Below are 16,842 nucleotides of genomic sequence, written 5' to 3'. Positions count from 1 at the left end.
CCTGGTGTGTTCCTTGTTCTTCATGATGCTCTCTGCGCTTTTAACGGACCTCTGAGACTATCACAGTGCAGGTGCATTTATACGGAGACTTGATTACACACAGGTGGATTGTATTTATCATCATTAGTCATTTAGGTCAACATTGGATCATTCAGAGATCCTCACTGAACTGCTGGAGAGAGTTTGCTGCACTGAAAGTAAAGGGGCTGAATAATTTTGCACGCACAATTTTTCAGTTTTTGATTTGTTAAAAAAGTTTGAAATATCCAATAAATGTCGTTCCACTTCATGATTGTGTCCCACTTGTTGTTGATTCTTCACAAAAAAATACAGTTTTATATCTTTATGTTTGAAGCCTGAAATGTGGCAAAAGGTCGTAAAGTTCAAGGGGGCCGAATACTTTCGCAATGCACTATGTTTTTCCTCCACAGATAAAAAGATAAATGATTTCCATAACAACAAGATATGGAAGAATGGCCTAGGTTTTGATGGCTGGTGATAGAGACAGCTTTCACAGTTATCAGAACTAGAGGTGTCTAGTGGATACCAAACACCTCTGTGGCTTCACCCGACAGGTTCATAATGATACAGCCAGTCTGATACTAGTAACGCTACCCGACACCTCCCTACCGGGGCTGGCTTGCTGAATGGTGGGAGAGAGAAGGGGATCCCACGCAGACCTGGCAACCTCTCAGCCTTTCACTGCACTCTTACAAAACAGACAGATGTCAGGCATGAATGCATAACAGACGGAGCAGGGAGGGGAGAGTTGTGAGGCGTTCAAGTTTAAAGATACACGGAGCATGACATTCTTTCAGTAACATGCTGTGCTGTAATGTGTGTACATTCCCAGGACTTGAAATATTTAGTGATGGGGTGGCACAAGTATAGAAAACAAAAATTGGTCTGTTCTGCAAATGGCGGACGGCGAATCTTTTTAAACTAACATTTTTCAAAAATACCCATTTAAAATTCCCTTGGGTAACACAATCACAAGAGTGGACAACGATCAGACAAAATTATAGGTTACATTCTCCCATTTGGAGACTATTGACAGTTTAACAACCTTAGTAAAACATACCCCATAACACAACAAAAAGATGAAGAAAAAATAGCATTCAATGCTTCCGACAAACCCACAGTAACTCCTCATCAACTCTCTGTGCTGCTCTCATCCCCAGGATCAGTACACAGACCGTGTCTTTATGGTCTTTCAGGGCCCTGTGCTGTTATCAAGCCCTCCAGCCCCTGCCATCAGCCGTCTGTTTCCATGCATGCCCTACCTGTGTTTAAGAGTGGCCCTGCTCTGCTCAGCCGCCGCTCAGCCACCGGCCCCCAGGGCTTTCACTGGGAGGGTGAGTGGGGGACGCCTTTTGTTAGAGGCAGGGTGGAGAGGAGATGGAGGGGAGAGGGAAAAAACTATAATGCTGTGAGTCATTCTGCATTAGCAGCGGGGGGGGGGGGGGGGGGGTACTTTTGCATGTTGTATGAAGCTAGACGCCATATGCCATCCGGCCAGGCTGCCTCCTGAGTCAAGGTTGGGTTTGACAGGTCTGTGCGTGCCCCCCCCCCCCCCCTGCTCCCTTGGCCCTTCTAGGCCCCAGCGGCAGAGCTGAGCGGCCGTGGAGTGGTGGTGTGTGGGCGGGGAGGGGACTCAGTGATGTGAACACATCAGACATTGTCGTGAGCCCCAGGAACAGCTGGTCAGCTGGAGAGATGTGGGGGCGGGTTGAGGGCGGAGGAGCGGAGGGGTTGAGGGCGGAGGGGTTAAGGGCGGAGGAGTGGAGGGCAGAGGAGTGGAGGGTAGAGGAGTGGAGGGCAGAGGAGTGGAGGGCAGAGGAGTGGAGGGCAGAGGAGTGGAGGGCAGAGGAGTGGAGGGCAGAGGAGTGGAGGGCAGAGGAGTGGAGGGCAGAGGAGTGGAGGGCAGAGGAGTGGAGGGCGGAGGAGTGGAGGGCGGAGGAGTGGAGGGCGGAGGAGTAGAGGGGTTGAGGGCAGAGGAGTTGAGGGAAGAGGAGTGGAGGGTGGAGGAGTGGAGGGCGGAGGAGTAGCGGGGTTGAGGGCAGAGGAGTGGAGGGCAGAGGAGTGGAGGGCGGAGGAGTGGAGGGCGGAGGAGTGGAGGGCGGAGGAGTGGAGGGCGGAGGAGTGGAGGGCGGAGGAGTGGAGGGGTTGAGGGTGAAGGAGTGGACCTAATCCCACTGATCATGGGATTAGGTTAAAATATTCAGTAGAGGAAACTCCCTCCATCCCAAAATGTCATAAACCCCAACCATAGGCCCCCTTTCATCCACTCCTCAGCCCCCACCAAACTCAAACTACTCCAAAGTCTTGCTTCTCCCAACAACAGTCTCCAACCCAACCGCCTCTGACAACCCCGACCTCCACCCTGTCGAGCAATCCACCCTGCCCCAGACTTCTGAGTTCCTATTGGGTCAGGGTGGTCTTTGGGAATGGATGTCCCTGAGAGCTGGACTGCGACAAAGCTGAGAGCTGGACCGTGACAGAGCTGGACTGTGACAGAGCTGAGAGCTGGACTGTGACAGAGCTGGACCGTGACAGAGCTGAGAGCTGGACCTTTTCATGGCGTCAGACCGAGGCTCTGCATCTGTCCTCGTGCTCCTAGACCTTAGTGCTGCTTTTGATACCATCGATCACCACATTCTTTTGGAGAGATTGGAAACCCAAATTGGTCGACACGGACAGGTTCTGGCCTGGTTTAGATCTCATCTGTCGGAAAGATATCAGTTTGTCTCTGTGAATGGTATGACCTCTGACAAATCAACTGTAAATGTTGGTGTTCCTCAAGGTTCTGTTTTAGGACCATATACATTTGACCTCTTGGGGATGTCATTCGAAAACATGAATGTTAACTTTCACTGCTATGCGGATGACACGTAGCTTCAATGAATCATGGTGAAGCCCCAAAATTGCCCTCGCTAGAAGCCTGTTTCTCAGACATAAGGAAGTGGATGGCTGCAAACGTTCGACTTTTAAACTCGGACAAAACAGAGATGCTTGTTCTAAATAAAACACTAAATAAAAGCACTAAATAAAACTTCAGTTAGTGCTAAATACGGCTGCTAGAATCCTGACTAGAACCAAAACATTTGATCATATTACTCCAGTGCTAGCCTCCCAACGCTGGCTTCCTGTTAAGGCAAGGGCTGATTTCAAGGTTTTACTGCTAACCTACAAAGCATTACATGGGCTTGCTCCTACCCATCTTTCTGATTTGGGCCTGCCGTACATACCTACACGTACGCTATGGTCACAAGACGCAGACCTCCTAATTGTCCTTAGAATTTCTAAGCAAACAGCTGGAGGCAGGGCTTTCTCCTATAAAGAGCTCCATTTTTATGGAATGGTCTGCCTACCCATGTGAGAGACGCAGACTTGGTCTCAACTTTTAAGTCTTTACTGAAGACTCATCTCTTCAGTAGGTCATGTGATTGAGTGTTGTCTGGCCCAGGAGTGTGAAGGTGAACGGAAAGGCTCTGGAGCAACGAACTGCCCTTGCAGTCTCTGCCTGGCCGGTTCCCCTCTTTCCACTGGGATTCTCTGCCTCTAACCCTATAACACGGACTGAGTCACTGGCTTACTGGTGCTCTTCCATGCCCTCCCTAGGAGGGGTGCGTCACTTGAGTGGGTTGAGTCACTGACGTGACCTTCCTGTCTGGGTTGGCGCCCCCCTTTGGGTTGTGCCGTGGCGGAGAACTTTGTGGGCTATACTCAGCCTTGTATAGTAAATTGGTAAATTGGTGGTTGAAGATATCCCTCTAGTGGTGTGGGCACTGTGCTTTGGCAAAGTGGATGGGGTTATATCCTGCCTGTTTGCCCCTGTCCGGGGGTATCATCGGATGGTGCCACAGTGTCTCCTGACCCCTACCGTCTCAGCCTCCAGTATTTATGCTGCAGTAGTTGTGTGTCGGGGGGCTAGGGTCAGTGTTATATCTGGAGTATTTCTCCTGTCTTATCCGGTGTCCTGTGTGAATTTAATTCTCTCTTTCTCTCTCTCGCAGGACCATGCCTCAGGACTACCTGGCATGATGACTCCTTGCTGTCCCCAGTCCACCTGGCCGTGCTGCTGCTCCAGTTTCAACTGTTCTGGAACGCTGACCTGTTCACCGGATGTGCTACCTATCCCAGACCTGCTGTTTTCAACTCTCTAGAGACAGCAGGAGCGGTAGAGATACTCTTAATGATCGGCTATGAAAAGCCAACTGACATTTACTCCTGAGGTGCTGACTTGTTGCACCCTCGACAACTACTGTGATTATTATTATTTGACCATGCTGGTCATTTATGAACATTTGAACATCTTGGCCATGGTCTGTTATAATCTCCACCCGGCACAGCCAGAAGAGGACTGGTCACCCCTCATAGCCTGGTTCCTCTCTAGGTTTCTTCCTATGTTTTGGCCTTTCTAGGGAGTTTTTCCTAGCCACCGTGCTTCTAGACCTGAATTGCTTGCTGTTTGGGGTTTTAGGCTGGGTTTCTGTACAGCACTTTGAGATATCAGCTGATGTAAGAAGGGCTATATAAATACATTTGATTTGACCGTGACAGAGCTGAGAGCTGGACAGTGACAGAGCTGGATCGTGACAGACCTGAGAGCTGGACCGTGACAGAGCTGGACTGTGACAGAGCTGGACTGGAAACAGAACAAGACCCTAACCTATTGGAAGCAGGTTGCTCTTCCATACAACGTCACAGAGCCTCTAATTCAAAAGGCAAAGACACAGAGGAGAGTTAGGGCTGTACACATCACTTCTCACTGAGAGGCTTATGACAGAGGGAAGATGGCCCAGCTCACCCTTCTCACTGTGCCAAGCCAAGCACTCAGTTCATGGGCTTGGAGATGTCTGCAGGAGACTGTTATGGCACACTAGCTGACAAATAAGAGCCTATCAGCAACACTAAATAGTACATGTTCAGCTACAGTACACTAACATGGCAGCTCCCATTCATATCCTCCTTTCAAAGACTCCGAAAGATGCTTTCCTCCTGACTAGGTAATGAAACTTCTTGTCCTAAAGATCACATTGTTATCCATGTAGGGACAATGAGAGAGAGAAACAAAGCCTTATTCAGAAGGTACACAAAGCAGTAGGCCAATATCAGTGGCAAGAGTCACACATATATGATGTTTTCATGAGTGTGCAAAGGCAGAGCTCCAGATCTGGTAGACAGTTGGTTAGATGAGGCAAGGACCTGCACCTCTGGAGGTTGGCAGCCCTAGGTTCCACTGGGCTCTGTGAGCTTCCCTGAGAAGATGAAACCTCTCTCTGCCACTACACTGCATGTCCCCCACAATGCCACCTAAAAGTCCGGCTCGCATGACTGGCCACGTGCAGGAACAGATTATGCCTATTGATTGCTGCCCGGGGGCGGATCTCTCTGTGTATGTGTGCGTGCGTGTCTTAGGGGAGGGTAGTAAGGGCACTGGGGCGAAAAAGCTATTGATTCTGTCCAGCGGGGATGTTGCGTTTCAGAATGAAGGTCAGCTCTACTTCGCCTCCCACTATTAGAGGCTCCTGCTACCTAAACACACAGCACACGTTTACTCTGGAGCGAGTGCTTGTTTAGGAGAGAATAACACTTAGTGACTGGATCAAGCCTCCCGTCAGAAACCCAACAGGCTATGTGGAAGCAGAGGGAGTCCACCACAGCCATATAATATCTATAATAAATATGCCATTTAGCAGAACCTTATCCAAAGCGGCCCGCTATCCTGGCGTTGCAAGCGCCAATACGAGACCAACTTAACTACAGTAGGACCACATACAGTAGTTGGGGATGAATGACACATTGCATGTCAGGGGGAAATTCTCTTGATATATGGTGTGCTACTTAAATAGCGGGAACTTGGCCGTCAAGAGTATTCTCCTCCCGCATGTCAGGTTCTCACCACTCACAGTGAGTTTGCGTTCCCCTCTGGCAGTGGAGGAGACTGCAGCACGCTGCTCAGTGTTCATACAGGGTGACTATTAGGATTCACACAGCCTCCTCTAATAGGGCCATGTTAATGACACGGGTGATTTCTGACAGCCTTGTAATATAAAGGTATGTGGGGTCAGGACTGTCTCTTTCACGTTCCACAGCGTTCTTAAACGCTGACCATGTGTCACACATACACCGACACACAAACTCACAAACAAAATCTCTCACACACGAACTACTCCAAGTACCATGGTGTAGAGCCAAAAAGGAAACAGCGGATTGTAGAGGAAGGGAGGATTAGTGTGTGTGTGTGTGTCTCCAGCAATGTGGCTGGTGGTCATATTTCAATATCAAATCCAATTAGCCGGAGTGATGGCGCAGCAGAGCGCCTGGCTGCTGGAGACTCCAGTTCTGTGGCGGACGAAGCGGGAGAGAGGAAACCAGAGAGCACCACAGAGCCAGGCCTGCCTTTATGGGGACGCAGAGGTCATGTGGCTTTTCTTTGTAGAAACATTAAACAAATGACCTTGGAGAGCGGCCTGGCTACCGACAGCAGATTGGGGAGCGGCCTGGCTACAGACAGCAGATTGGGGAGCGGCCTGGCTACAGACAGCAGATTGGGGAGCGGCCTGGCTACAGACAGCAGATTGGGGAGCGGCCTGGCTACAGACAGCAGATTGGAGAGCGGCCTGGCTACAGACAGCAGATTGGAGAGTGGCCTGGCTACAGACAGCAGATTGGGGAGTGGCCTAGCTACAGACAGCAGATTGGGGAGCGGCCTGGCTACAGACAGCAGATTGGGGAGTGGCCTGGCTACCGACAGCAGATTGGGGAGTGGCCTAGCTACAGACAGCAGATTGGGGAGCGGCCTGGCTACAGACAGCAGATTGGGGAGTGGCCTGGCTACAGACAGCAGATTGGGGAGCGGCCTGGCTACAGACAGCAGATTGGGGAGTGGCCTGGCTACCGACAGCAGATTGGGGAGCGGCCTGGCTACAGACAGCAGATTGGGGAGCGGCCTGGCTACAGACAGCAGATTGGGGAGCGGCCTGGCTACAGACAGCAGATTGGGGAGCGGCCTGGCTACAGACAGCAGATTGGGGAGCGGCCTGGCTACAGACAGCAGATTGGGGAGCGGCCTGGCTACCGACAGCAGATTGGAGAGCGGCCTGGCTACAGACAGCAGATTGGGGAGCGGCCTGGCTACAGACAGCAGATTGGAGAGTGGCCTAGCTACAGACAGCAGATTGGGGAGTGGCCTAGCTACAGACAGCAGATTGGGGAGCGGCCTAGCTACAGACAGCAGATTGGGGAGCGGCCTGGCTACAGACAGCAGATTGGAGAGCGGCCTGGCTACAGACAGCAGATTGGGGAGTGGCCTGGCTACAGACAGCAGATTGGGGAGTGGCCTAGCTACAGACAGCAGATTGGGGAGCGGCCTGGCTACAGACAGCAGATTGGGGAGTGGCCTGGCTACAGACAGCAGATTGGGGAGCGGCCTGGCTACAGACAGCAGATTGGGGAGCGGCCTGGCTACAGACAGCAGATTGGGGAGCGGCCTGGCTACAGACAGCAGATTGGAGAGCGGCCTGGCTACAGACAGCAGATTGGGGAGCGGCCTGGCTACAGACAGCAGATTGGGGAGCGGCCTGGCTACAGACAGCAGATTGGGGAGTGGCCTGGCTACAGACAGCAGATTGGGGAGTGGCCTGGCTACAGACAGCAGATTGGGGAGTGGCCTGGCTACAGACAGCAGATTGGGGAGCGGCCTGGCTACAGACAGCAGATTGGGGAGCGGCCTGGCTACAGACAGCAGATTGGAGAGCGGCCTGGCTACAGACAGCAGATTGGGGAGCGGCCTGGCTACAGACAGCAGATTGGGGAGCGGCCTGGCTACAGACAGCAGATTGGGGAGCGGCCTGGCTACAGACAGCAGATTGGGGAGCGGCCTGGCTACAGACAGCAGATTGGGGAGCGGCCTGGCTACAGACAGCAGATTGGGGAGCGGCCTGGCTACAGACAGCAAATTGGGGAGCGGCCTGGCTACAGACAGCAGATTGGGGAGCGCCGGGGCGGGGAAACGCTGGATAGCTCTCAGCTACACAAACAGCCTGCTCTGAAAAGAGCCAAGGTTATTGTTGCAACCCAAAATAAAACACCTACATTTTGCAGAAGACGAGAGGCAGATGAGATGAGGAAGAGAAGGGAGCATACATGGAGGAGTGGTACAATGCAGAAACCATTCAGCAGAAGGAGGAATGGGTCATGCCTTTGGGTCAAGTCTAGATACAGTACCAGTCAAAAGTGTGGACACACCTACTCATTCAAGGGTTTTTCTTTATTTTTTACTATTTTCTACATTGTAGAATAATAGTGAAGACATCAAAACTATGAAATAACACATAAGGAATCATGTAGTAACAAAAAAAGTGTTAAACAAATCAAAATATATGTTGTATATATGATTGTTCAAAGTAGCCACCCTTTGCCTTGATGACAGCTTTGCACACTCTTGGCAACCAGCTTCATGAGGAATGCTTTTCCAACAGTCTTGAAGGAGATCCCACATATGCTGAGCAATTGTTGGCTGCTTTTCCTTCACTCTGCGGCCCAACTCATCCCAAACCATCTCAATTGGGTTGAGGTCAGGTGATTGTGGAGTCCAGGTTATCTGATGCATCACTCCTTCACTCTCATTCTTGGTCAAATTGCCCTTACAGTCTGGAGGTGTGTTGGGTCATTGTCCTATTGTAAAACAAATGACAGTCCCACTAAGTGCAAACCAGATGGGATGGCATATCGCTGCAGAATGCTGTGGTAGCCATGCTGGTTAAGTGTGCCTTGAATTCTAAATAAATCACCAACATTGTCACCAGCAAAGCACCCTCACACTATCACACCACCTCCTCCATGCTTCATGGTGGGAATCATATATGCGGAAACCATCCATTCACCTATTCTGCATCTCACAAAGACACGGCGGTTGGAACTGTATCATTAGTTTTGGTGTTCCTGCTCTTTTTTGAGTTAATAAACTTCAAATAGCATTCTAAATTATATCTTAAAACATTCTTCAAAAATAGTCAGAACTTTATTTACTGGTAGGAGTCTTTTTTCTTTGAACAAATCCTGAGAAATCTTCTGAATTACAAAATAGTTTGTGTTTGTTTGTGTGTGCGCCCTATCTTGATAAAAAAAAAAATAGGTCTCATCGCCTCGATGACTCATGACTATTTCTTTGTTTAAACGTAATCCTCCAGCCATCCAGAAAAATGTCCCACACACAGACACCAGTGCTGGCATTGCCAGCATCCATTGGCTGGGAGCATCGGTTTGTCAGCTCATCTTCCAGATCTGCAGTATGTGGGGCCTCACCCTGGCTGGATGCTTCACACTGCCAACGCTCCAGCCCAGCCAGCGATCATCTCATCTCGCAGATCAGGCCGTCGTGCTGCTCTCTTCTTGCTAAGGAATGCCAGGTAGGCCTGGTCTGGCCCGGCCCGGCCCTGGCTCCCTTCCCCCTTGGCTCCCAGTGCAGACTGGCCTACGGTAGCTAGGCAGCGCTGGCAGCTCAGCACATCTCACACTGGAGTAATTCACTTGGCTTTGGGTTACAGACATCTGCCTCTCTGCTGTCCCACTGATGCCCCCAGGGACCCTGAGAGGGGCTGATATGAGCCTCGCTGATGGGTGGGTGGGATGGGGGGGGGGGGGGGGGGGGGGTGATACCCGTGCATACAAATGCAAGCACATACACATCAAACACTCAGAATGTACAGCCACATACACCTGTAGCCAAAGTTTAGTGCACATTATTAGCTTAAAAACATACTATAGGCTACTGACATTATCGCGCACCCTTGCCCACTTTCCTTACAAACCGTAAACCAATGACAAAATAAATACTTGAGAGCGGTGCACAACTTGAGTCCAACCTCAAAAACTGGAGATTGCCGGTCGCCATGGCAACACCCAGAGAGCTACTGTGGTCCCTGCGAGGCCACTCTGTACAGCCTGTCCCTGTCCGGGGAGAGGTGGAGCTGCAAGGCTTTGTGGGAGATCAGATTTCACCCACAGGGGCCCGCTCCAAAAAACATCCCTCCCCTCCTTCAGTCCTCAACTTATTCACATGCAAATTCATCTCCATCGCTGATTACGCTCGTCTTAAACCAACTGACATGTACAGCTGGAGATCAGGCCCTTGACGACAGGCAGGCTGTTACAGGGATGGAGGGGAGGACGGGTTAATGACAGTCATGTCTCTGCTGCTGTCGTCTAAACACACTGCATCATACAAGACGACAGAGAGGTTCCACAAGATCCCCATTACAGACCCAGATGGACACATGCGTCCTCACATGTCACTACGGGCTGCGCGACACACCGCAACACCTCATCCCGGTGCGCTGTTAATCGCTGTATGTAAATCAGCCAGCGCATCAAGATCAGTGTCAGTGTTCACCCATGCAGATCACCCAACACGCTACACGCACCACATGGGAATCCACCCAGGCCAACCACTAGAAGGGCTAACGCCGCGATTACAAGCAACACGTTTAGAAATTCAATATTTTCTCATATGAGAACAATCATCGGAGTGTGAGGAATAACATTAATTCATATAAAAAATAATACATATAAAAAGATAACCGTCCCTGGAAAAACTTGTACGGCCTAACTGCTGAGGCTCTGTGGTCAGTTGTTAACCTTGTGGAGGCAGACAGGGCTGTAAGGGTAGGGGAGACAGAGTAAAGAGTTCACACAAAGGATACAAGCTCTGGTAAAGCGTCAGGCGGGACTTGACAGCTCTGCTGGCGTTGATGCAGGTGGCACGCACGAGGCTGGGTAGCAGCGTTCCGGTGACGATGGCGCCGTTGAAAAGAGGCCCAAAGAAGGGGACCTACGAGGGGAAGGAGAGAGGGAGGGAGGGAGGGAGGGAGAAAGTTACCATCTTAAATAAACGTCATAACCGTTGAATTCTTATTTTTGTCTGTGGAAGGAAAAGTGAAGACAGGACGGCCGGGCATTCGTGTGGTTGAGTCCGTTTCCGCGGTTACATGGACTCATTACAACATGATGAAACTTTGTTGCTCCGTGCTGAAACAAGCAAGGTGCTGTAGCAAACCAGTCTGGTTGCCTAGGCAACGCTCCCGCCCATGCAGCATGAGCACATGCAGTCAAGAGCGGAGGGAAGGAGAAAATGTGCGTCATAAAAATAAAAATGCTATTCAAACGCAGTACTAGTGAAACATTTGGACACACCTATTCATTCTAGGGATTTTCTTTATTTTTAACTATTTTCTACATTGTAGAATAATAGTGAAGACATCAAAACTATGAAATAACACCAAAAAAAGGTGTTAAACAAATCAAAATATATTTTCTATTTGAGATTCTTCAAAGCAGCCACCCTTTGCCTTGATGACAGCTTTGCACACACTTGGCATTCTCTCAACCAACTTCATGAGCTAGTCACCTGGAATGCATTTCAATTAACTCTGTCAGAGTGACCATTGGGTTCTTGGTCACCTCCCTGACCAAGGCCCTTCTCCCCCGATTGCTCAGTTTGGCCAGATCTAGGAAGAGTCTTCCATTTTAGAAAGATGGAGGCTATTGTGATCTTGGGGACCTTCAATGCTACAGAAATATTTTGGTACGCTTCCCAAGATCGGTACCTCGACACAATCCTGCCTCGGAACTCTACGGACAATTCCTTCGACCTCATGACTTGGTTTTTGCTCTGACATGCACTGTAAACTGTGGGACCTTAAATTGACAGGTGTGTGCCTTTCCAAATCATGTCCAATCATTTAATTTACCACAGGTGGACTACAATCAAGTTGTAGAACCATCTCAAGGATGATTAATGGAAAAAGCACCCGAGTTCAATTTCGAGTCTCACAGCAAAGGGTCTGAATACTTATGCAAATAAGGTATTTCTGTTTATTTTTAATAAATGTACTTTTTCCACGGTGTGCTCAATTAAAGACATGAAAACACATAATTGTTTGTGTGTTATTAGTTTAAGCAGACTGTGTTTGTCTATTGTTGTGACCTAGATGAAGACAAAATCTAATTTTATGAACGATTTATGCAGAAATCCAGCTATTTCCAAATGGTTCACATACTTTTTCTTGCCACTGTAGTGAGCAATATGTTTGGAACATCAAATCGCAATAAATTAGAAGTATTGAATCACATTACATATGCTATTGGCACCTAAGTATCATGATAACATTATCTTGTTGGGGTCCCTGGCAACTCTCAGCCCAATATCTAATATTGCTACAGGGTTAGATTCAAGTTTGAGTGACTTAGGACTAAGTGTTGAGCTTATTTAGCATAGAAACCACACACACACATCTAACGCAAATCAATACCGGAGAAAATACTTTGATTGAACTGTTGAACAAATACAGTGGGAGCTCTCTGTGTTTGAGAGCAGCGTGCATGTGTGTGACACATGCGTCTGTTCATGCTTTTTGGGGAGATCTTAAATCTCCTGAGTTTAATGATCATTGACCTGGAATGTGACGTGCGTGTCAGAGCCTCTCTATAAGTCCTGCTGTCTACTTGACATGGCATAGCTCATTATACAGACAGTCCCTCCACTTCAATAATTAGACTACACTTCAAACTGACAGCTAGCCCATTCAATCTCTACTGGTGTAAAAAAAAAAAGAAAAAAGCCAAACTTCTAGAGGTCAACTCAGGACAATGAAGCTCTAGAACAATAAAGGGTCTGTGTAATGGGGGCCGTAGGATTCTATGGTGGAGGTTTAGGCTGCAGACTGGGTGGTTGTTGGTGGTGTCTTTCTGTCTGTCTGTGTGGATATTGGGAGGAGGCCTAGGTGGATGGCCAGACAGAGGTCTATGGGCATCATCCCCAGGTTGGCAGAGTCCTGCTGGCAGGTCAGTGGAATGAGAAAGCTGCCATGCATTCTGGCCCCATCTTTTGCTCCAACACACCAAAGCCCCTCGTTTGGCCGACACAGTCTCTTTCGGCACTCTTTAGAAGAGACTGGAGATATTGTGTGAGGTTTTCTTATAGATCTGAGATGTGGAAGTCCCAGTGACGGACTTCCAATTGTATTTTTTGGGTCACGTTTAGGATGAATATTAGAGTATACCAATCTAAGTATATAGTGCCATAAGAACATAATCACACCCGTTAATTTTTTCAACATTTTGGTGTGTTCCAGCCTGAATTTAGTGCAATTGAGATTTTTTGTCACTGGCCACACACACACCCACCCACCCACCCACCCACCCACCTTGTGGAATTATGCTTTTCGAAACTTTTACAAATTAATACAAAATTTAAAGCTGAAATGTCTTGAGTCAATAAGTACTCAACCCCTTTGTTATGACAAGCCTAAATAAGTTCACAAGTAAAAATGTGCTTAACAAGTAACGTTTTAAATTAATCTCATCTCTGTACCACACACATACAGATAATTGTAAGCTCCCTCAGTCGAGCAGTGAATTTCAAACACAAATTCAACCAAAGACCAATGCCTCGCAAAGAAGGGCACCTTTTGGTAGATGAAAAAATAATAAACTAGAAATAGCAGACACTGAATAAACCCCTTTGAGCGTGTGGATTTTATAAATTACCCTTTGGATCGTGCATTAATACACCCAGTCAACACAAAGATACTGCCGTTCTTCCTAACTTAGTTGCCAGAGAGGAAGGAAACCGCTCAGGGATTTCACAGTGAGGCCAATGTAACTCACTTTTTATCCTGAATACAAAGGGTTATATTTGGGGCAAATTCAATACAACACATTACTGAGTACCACTCTTCATATTTTCAAGCATAGTGGTGGCTGCATCATGGTATGGGTATGCTTGTAATTTTTAAGGATTGTGGAGTTTTTCAGAAAAAAATAAAAATAAAATGGAGCTAAGCACAGGCAAAATCCTAGTGGAAAACCTGGTTCAGTCTACCTTCCACCAGACACTGGGAGATTAACTCACCTTTCAGCAGGACAATAAAAAAGTCAAATCTATACTGGAGTTGCTACCAAGAAGACAGCGAATGTTCCGGAGTGGAACTTACAGTTTTGACTAAAATCTGCTTGAAAATCTATGGCAATACCTGAAAATGGTTGTCTAGCAATGATCGACAACCAATTTGACAGAGCAAAATATAAACATAACATGTAAAGTGTTGGTCTCATGTTTCATGAGCTGAAATAAAAGCAGACATTTTCCACACAAAAAAAAAAGCTTATTTCTCAAAAATGTTGTGCAAAAATGTGTTTACATCCCTGTGTTAGTGAGCATTTGTTCTTTGCCAAGAAAATCCATCCACCTGCCAGGTGTGTCATATCAAGAAGCTCAGGGTTTGAATACTTATCCAATCAAGATATATTAGTGTTTGATTTTTCGTATATATATATATATATATATATATATATATATATATTTTTTTTTTACTTTGGGAAAAAAAAAGTATATGCATGTATGTATATGTATGTATGCATGTATGTGTGTAATTAATATATATATATATATTTTATATATTTTTTTCATAAAATATATATATATATTAATTACACACATACATGCATACATACATATACATATATGCATATACTTCTTTTTTATACAACTGTTCACATTTTTCTTCCACTTAGAGTATTTTGTATAGATCGTTGACAAAATAAATGTTAATCCCACTTTGTAACACAAACATTTTGGGAAAAAGTCAAGGGGTGTGAATACTTTCTGAAGGCACTGTATATAATAACCTAGCCTACCGTAGATGGTTACATTGTGACCTGTAGTCTTTGATCCAGCCAGTCAGTCTATCCAGAGCTGTGTGTGCAGCGGCTCAGAACCAAGATGAAAGCTAGCTGAGCGACACTGACTGCCTCAGAGCACATACCCACAGTGAGGGTAATGGACTGGAGTGAAAGAGGAGGGCATTAGAGCGTCCATCTCAGAGTCACACAGGCAGACCAACAGACAAACAGGTAACCCACTCAACCAACAAGGCAGTCTGGAGGGACATGAGTAAGGAGAGGGGTTCTCTAAGTGAAGATCAGACAGCTTTTTCCAAACAAAGAGTTGGATATGTTGAAGCAGTGAAATGTTGAAGGAGTCCCATAATATTTGTTTAGTGCTAAAAAGACAGTAAGTAAAATAGTGTCTCCATTACACAGGTAGATTGAGTGGAAAATAATCAAGCACCAAAAGCCATTTAGGTTGAGCCTGCCAGCTGATCTCTAGTACCAGTACCTGTGGTTTCTTCATGATCTGGATGAAGAATGTGTGGTTCTTCATGGGGTACACGATGATCAGCACATCTCCAAAGTCAGTGGGGATGATGCCGCGTCGGTAGTCCCTGCTGTGCTCCGACCACACTATGTGAACCTCGTCGTTGCCCAGGTGACGCAGCTGCACCAGAACAAACCACAGGGTTTAGACACGGCTACGGCGATCACAACGGTCAGAAAGAACATCTTGTTATTCCTATGGAAAGGTTTTTAATATTAGGTTAGAGATTACCACAGCTCTGGATGTTGTGACAAAGCTTCTTATCATTTGAATTTCCACTGGAAATTCAAACCACAAAAAACATTAAATTGAGCATTTTAAAACCAATCATTGAAATTAACTTTACTCCAAAGACATAAAATTGCATCCAATTTCCATGTTCTATTCATAAATACAAATGAAGTTAGGACAGAAATTACACAAATGACAGGAAATTGTCAGATAGTTAATGTACTGTAGAACTCTTTTTCAACCAAGGCAGAGGGGAAGTGAGAGAACAGTCTTCCCTCGGTATTGTGGCTGACATGGACATTGAGTGATGGGTTTAAGGGCGGCTATTCCAACCTCACTGGCCTTTACCCATCACTCGTGGGGAAACCTGTTTTTTTGTTTGTGACCTGGATAAGGATAAACTGGGCCTAGTAAGGGTTAGACAAAAAAAAAACTCCTGTCCCTGATTATGTGGCAACATCAAGGCCTTGCCTCCTCACCGACTGACTCACTTAGAGGAGGAAAACATCTGCCAATGTACTTGGGTCTAATGAGCCATTAAGAAAACATGGCCTCGCCACCCAAAAAATTGCAATTAGTACATTCTATTATAAGCCCTTAATTATGGTAATGGGATAATGTTCAACAAATCCACAACACAGTGATTGAACACCGTGCTCCCTGGTTCATCTCATCTGTACAAGGATCAATGGCTCCAGGTCAGGTCAGGTTGGCACAAATTAACCAAGAATGTTGAATATGCATGTCGAGGTTACCGACAAAAATCCTAAGGATTTTAATTAACATTTGAATATTACACTGAACCAAAATATAAAACGCAACATGTAAAGTGTTGGTCCCATGTTTCATGAACTGAAATAAAAGATCACACACATTTTCCATACACACAAAAACATTATTTATCTCAAATTATGTGCACACATTTGTTTACATCCCTGTTAGCGAGCAATTGTCCTTTGCCAAGATAATCCATCCACCTGCCAGGCGTGGCATTTTAAGAAGCTGATTAAACATCCATAAGTACACAGGTGCACCTTGTGAGGGGGACAATAAAAGGCCACTCTAAAATATGCAGTTTTATTACACAACACAATGCCACAGATGTCTCAAGTTTTGAGGGAGTGTGCAATTGTCATGCCGACTGCCGGAATGTCCACCAGAACTGTTGGCAGAGATTTTAATGTTCTAATTTCTCTCCGGTGGGTGAGTGGTTTGCTGATGTCACCATTGTGAACAGAGTGCCCCGTGGTGATGGTGGGGTGATTGTATGGGCAGGAATAAGATATGGACAACAAACACAATTGCATTTTATCCATGGCAAGTTGAATGCACAGAGATACCATGACGAGATCCTGAGGCCCATTGTGAGGCCCATTTCCTTTAAGGTA

General features: G+C 47.0%; 1 protein-coding gene across 8 annotated transcripts in view; it reads right to left on the bottom strand.

Annotated features, from left to right (window-relative positions):
* ralgapa2 (Ral GTPase activating protein catalytic subunit alpha 2) overlaps positions 1–16,842 on the bottom strand; it is a 139,013-nt gene that overhangs the window by 38,821 nt on the left and 83,350 nt on the right. For all 8 annotated transcript variants that reach the window (XM_090220681.1, XM_090220677.1, XM_090220682.1 and 5 more), the window contains 2 exons: positions 15,185–15,343; positions 10,710–10,837 (listed from right to left, as the gene is read on the bottom strand). In XM_090220681.1, the coding sequence (XP_090076807.1) occupies positions 10,710–10,837; positions 15,185–15,343 (287 nt within the window). The remainder of the gene's footprint in view (positions 1–10,709; positions 10,838–15,184; positions 15,344–16,842) is intronic.

This window comes from Oncorhynchus mykiss, chromosome 25 (genome assembly GCF_057628025.1).
Source record: "Oncorhynchus mykiss isolate SJ-2025 chromosome 25, ASM5762802v1, whole genome shotgun sequence".
Lineage (NCBI taxonomy): Eukaryota > Metazoa > Chordata > Actinopteri > Salmoniformes > Salmonidae > Oncorhynchus > Oncorhynchus mykiss.
Note: the sequence above shows the minus strand (reverse complement) of the source record. Positions and strands in the feature narration are given on the sequence as shown.